Raw genomic sequence first — 5402 nt, forward strand, 5'->3', positions numbered from 1 at the left:
CGTGATGCTGTGGGCGCAGGTTAGCATGGATTTTCTAGACTTCTCGGCGAATTTTTCTCTACCTTCTTTCTACTTCCACATTTCCATCTTTCATGCCCCTGATGATGATTACTGACTGCAACAGTTTAAATCGTTTTGAAATTCAATTTTTTTAAATCCTCGTCCTTGTTGGAGTTGGACTACTGCTTTACCCTAGAAAGCGGTGATATTGAGATATCATGTCATAAACTTACCATAGATTCCTTTCATGCGCCTTGACTGCACTAGCTCATCTCAGACTTCTTTGTCGGTGAACGTGCCGGAAAAGCAGGGTTTTCTGCAGTTTTCACATGGTCACTGTTATTGAATTCTCTCAAAATGTGGATAGACGAGATGTTCAGAATTATTTATACACTTCACCGTTCAACTTCGCAACTTGCATGAATGAATTCCTGAAGTTCAATTCAATTGAAATATTTCTTTTATTCCTGGAATCTCTAGAGCTTTCCGTTTGTTATCCTCCGGTGACCGAAGGAAAAATTTATTTTAAGAAAGTTTTGTTGACAAACTGTATAGCTGAAATTTAATAACCAACGTGTTTGCGCAATTATTTTGTCTACATCAGTTCCTATGAATGCCGCTTTAATCCATCACCCCGTCATTAATTGAATCCGTTAGTTTTTTTTTGGAGCTTTGCTTTGAACTAGTGCAGAATCAAAACTTCGAGAAACCAGAAAACTTATAGAAAATCTTTTGGCTCGTCAAAGAAAAAAATGCAGGTAACATTCTCGTTAGCAACTCTTTATGTGCGGATATGAGACTATTTATTCGATGTCCAGCGGGCACACTAGACTTAGGTCTTTGCTGTCTTCGATCTTGTCGGGCAATGACAGTAGCTGGCATCCTCTCCAGGTGCTCCCAATGGCCCAGCGCCGCCATCGAAGCCGGGAGGACCTTCTGGTCCCACTTCGCCCACAGGTCCCGGTGGTCCCATCATTCCCGGCACTCCCTGAAATAATTCTTATGAATACATAAGCTGAAAACGTGGTGGAATCTTTTCACTTACGGCATTGCCCTGATTTCCATCAGGTCCGGGGAAACCAGGTGGCCCAAGCGGACCACGTTCTCCTGGTTCTCCTGGGAGACCTTTGCCCATGGTGGCTCCATCTCTTCCTTTATCTCCCTGTGTTCCAGGCTTTCCTGGTGCTCCTACTTCCCCAGGCATTCCCGGATTGCCAGGCATTCCAGGATGACCATCTGGGCCAGGCATTCCGTCTGTGCCGGATGCTCCTTCAAGTCCTGGTGGGCCAGGTTGTCCTTGTGGTCCCGGGAAGCCTGGTGGTCCGTTGGGGCACATGCGGCAGTGTGCGGCATGGTCCATCACAATCGATGGCATGTTGCCGGTCATTCCAGGAGCACCACGGGGGCCAGGACTGCCTGGTGCTCCATCAAGACCTGGCATCCCCGGTGGTCCCGGCGGGCCAGCCGGACAGTTGTTGTTCATGTTGCAGTCTGAACAAGTAGATTAGAAGTTCAATTTGATCCCGGGTGTTTTTCTGATAAGGCAATGCTTAGTTGTAAAAACTTACTGCAGTTATAACTCTGCCTTTTTGTTCTAGCAATCACACCAGCAACCGCTCTCTCGCCTTTCATGTTTGTCCATACACCATTTTGAAGATGACGGAACTCAATCATATCCTGAACTTTCATAATTTACTACCAACCAACTTGCAACAGGAGCAGTCAGTCGAATAATGACCCTATGTAGATCAGTCGTGATATGGTTGATCTTATTCCACAAGGTTGGCACGAACAGAGTGACCATAACCAGCGCAATGCTGGAGAATGCCATCGCGCAATAACCCGCTATTTTCGCGGACATCTGGAAATAATTATTCCAACGTTGTTGAAGAAGTTAAGTTACACGAGCGTCCGCCAAAGAAACGTAGTGAGAAGACGCAATATAACGGTAATATTTAATGGTTACGGTGATGTAACGATCAAAATATGTTGTTCAAGTTCTTAGGACAAGTTTATAAACGCTGCAATAATAAACAGTCCTGCTTGTTGACCGGGGTTGTCTGGGGATTCTAGAAGGAAGTGGAGAAAGAATATCCTGGAAAGTTTGGAATAAATCCAGCCGAATCAATGAGTACGATGAAGGGATTGAATTCTCCGAGAATGCAACTCTGGTGCGAAGCTCGGTTTTCGTCTCGCCAACTAGTCTCAATTCTTTATGAGACCTGTTCATTTTAAATTTCCACTAGAGCGCTTAGATTATGTAGGTGCCTTTGGTCAGGTGCTTAGTGCAAAAAGGAAATGAAGGACCCGTTTGGATGCATTAATCTACTGGAGGGAGATTAATAAAGAGAACATCATTACGATAATGAGGCAGTTGAACAAAATTAAAAACGAGTGCCTGGCTAGTGGAGGACATGTAGGATTCACTCAGCATCCCAGATCAATGATACTAAAATCCTGCAGATGTTTAAAAAAAAGAGGGGGGGGGGGGGGTTTTTGGGGGGGTATTTGTAAAGGGGGGGGGGGAGAAGGGAGAAGGGGGTGATTCCGTCCATTTCTTGTAATTCCTTGAAAAAGGCCCGGAAGAACAAACTAGCCCAATCGAACCTCATGTACAAAATGGTGCGCCAAAAATCTACCAAAGCCCCCCCCCCCCCAAAGTCCCTTCCTTGTGTGAGCATATGGTATTCTTCGGGAATTGAAAGTTGCAAATGGCAAGCAGCAAATTCTGCGGCAAACAGAATTCCAAAACTTTCTAGCACGTTTCGTGCATAATACCTTACATGAAAGTGAAATAATTGTTTTGGAGAGAAAAATTTGAAGAAAATTACAGGCTGCTGATTACAGAGGAAACTTCGACTAGGTTTGAGTTGAGAGAAAATACCAGTGGAAGTAAGTTCAACAAATAGACAGTAATAGTTGCTAGAGTTTATTTCTTAGCTGGAAATTCGAGAAGTCGCATGAATGCCTTTTCTTGTGCTCCTAAAAATATTAGACTTGGGAGCTATACACGGATATTTCAAATCTCATGCACACATTGACATAGAAGAATAGTTGCGTGCTCATGTTAACCTAGCCGACCGCATTACTGTTGCGGTGCAACCTTGAGTGCACAGTGGCTGTTCGAGCAAACATTGGTACCGAAGGTAAGTACAGTCTCTTAAGTACAGTAACCTCGGAGCTGTCAGAAGCTGATAATTGGAACTTTATTAAAGAAGAAATCACGAAGCGGACTCTGCTTAGATCGAACACCACATGAAAGCTATCAGATCGAACGTCGAACGACCCCTTATAAATGCCGCTTGTCGCCGCCCAGAAACTGGATGAGCCGCCCGAGAAGCACTACACGAAAAACAAACGCGATAGGCGTGCGGAGGCCGACGGCTATTCGTCAACGTCAAGTTCAACGCTAGGACGTCAAGTGTATGCAACGGAAAACTGTGAACCTCTAAACAGTCGTCTTTTTGGTGAGAATTTTTCCAATCGCTAGTGAAATACACCGGACGGAAACCAATCGTAAAGAGAGGAATGCAGCTTTAAACGGTGCCTAATGACGTTTCTTACGATCTAACTGCACAGTCGCACTGTAACTGCATTTTTTTAAGGAAAAAACACATCCTTCTACGTAATTTCGAACCTGTCTTTCATGACCCGGCAACCTAATGGAATGCGAACACTCAGACAACTATACCCATCGTCTCTTTACATAATTACGCCATCCATCTGGAAGTGGACTTGGTCAGTTTTTCGCGGAGGACATCCTACTGTGGGCATATGTTTGGTCATTTATTTTTAGTGTAGAGACTACAAAGAAGGAAGATAAGAAGCAAAAAAGGCAGTTAGTTCAGTCAGCATAGTTTCTTTCTGGGAAGATACAGTTAAAATCCACTCAGTTAGAGCCAACTCCAACAAAAGTTGCGGGCTCAATTCCTGATATGGTCAACATGTATGGAGAAGTTCTCTTTCCACTCTACTTTAGCAAAATTCCGAGTCGAAGTCGAGCGCGTTGGCGCATCCCAAGCGGATTTATACGACAGACACTTTATCCTCTAGTATTTCGTACCAGCGCGACAGTGTCTAATAATTTTAAACTTTACTTCACTACATGTTTTCAGCTTTCTTGAGATTAGGAAGACAGAAACGACTGAAGCGCGCCTTAATTGTTGTTGAATTCCTTGTTTACAACGGGTGTAAGAAAATTACTTGAACCAATAACTACACGGTAGGAAAAAGTAACTATAAGTGCATACAATATCTGGTTTCGAACATCATCGTGCTTGTTTCATTTGTGGCAAACCACCGGAGCATTGCTACCTTATTGCTTTAAAAGCTAGACATCATCAGGAGCATAAATTAAATGATTTTTTTTACCATTGCAGGTCTTTTTAGCACGGATCCTCACGTTAAAGTTCATAGATTGGAAAAAAAAGTCATTTCATTTTTCCCATACATAAAAACCAATGCTTACTTCGGAGAATACAGAAAGAATTACGCGTTGTAATGACCAAAAAACATTGATTCTGAAAATGGGTCAGTTTTGAATCTCATGATGACTACATCGTTGCTGGTTTATTTAAGCCGCGGGTTCCAAATTTTTCTTTTCATCCCCTTTTTTTTGCTAAAAGATTTTACTGCTCTTATTTCGGATTTTGTGTTTTTTCAGCTGAACGCTTATGTCCTCGTCAATCCTCTCCTATAATCATTTTTTCTATTTTTCCAATTCTTTTCCCACCTTTGTGTGACAGTTCCTGAACTAGAACTGCTTCATTCACTTGTTTTCCGCGTTGAACTTAATTTAATTGAACTTAAGCAAGTATTTACCGGTTGCGAATTTGAATCAGCTCGAAAACGACCCGTTTCATGTTGGACAACCATGGCAAAAAGTAACACATCCTGCTGAGTGGACCGCTAAACGTTAAACGCGCATTAGAAACATCCGGAAATCGAAGAAGCTAGATGAAAGCGATCAACAAGCTGCAAATAAGAAATTCTCACTCAACAAAGAAGGAATCCGACCGTCCCAAAACTATTTCAATAATCTTCCGGATATCACCATGTGTAACAGCTCTCATTCCACCGTACTGTTTCAGTGTAAGAGTCGGAAAAGAGATGCCGTGCTGTGGTCATAACTTCTTCCCGGAACCAAATACTGTATCCTTGTGCAAACTGTGCAAGTTGTACTACTATCAAAGAAAACACATTGTGCTCCAATAGTTCTTATGGAACTATCAGAATCTTTTGTTTAAGAAAGGCTGTCATTTATTAATCCTGTTACTAGTGTAGATAAACACATCTCTTCTTGTTTAACTATTATCAAACTAATAATAACGTGTATAGCAGAAGCAACAGGTTCTTATCAGAACTTACAGTCGGAAAATTTCCAGAATCAGCAAACAAAAGCC

At 42.5% G+C, this 5402-nt stretch overlaps 1 protein-coding gene across 1 annotated transcript; it reads right to left on the reverse strand.

Annotated features, from left to right (window-relative positions):
- Positions 1-832: 832 nt before the first annotated feature.
- RB195_001972 (uncharacterized protein) lies at positions 833-1861 on the reverse strand (the record flags this gene model as incomplete). The annotated part of the gene is made up of 4 exons (XM_064199002.1): positions 833-988; positions 1046-1491; positions 1569-1677; positions 1739-1861. The coding sequence occupies 4 exons, from the start codon at positions 1859-1861 to the stop codon at positions 833-835; spliced, it is 834 nt and encodes a 277-aa protein (XP_064054883.1).
- Positions 1862-5402: the final 3541 nt, after the last annotated feature.

The sequence above is a fragment of the Necator americanus genome, chromosome IV (genome assembly GCF_031761385.1).
Source record: "Necator americanus strain Aroian chromosome IV, whole genome shotgun sequence".
Lineage (NCBI taxonomy): Eukaryota > Metazoa > Nematoda > Chromadorea > Rhabditida > Ancylostomatidae > Necator > Necator americanus.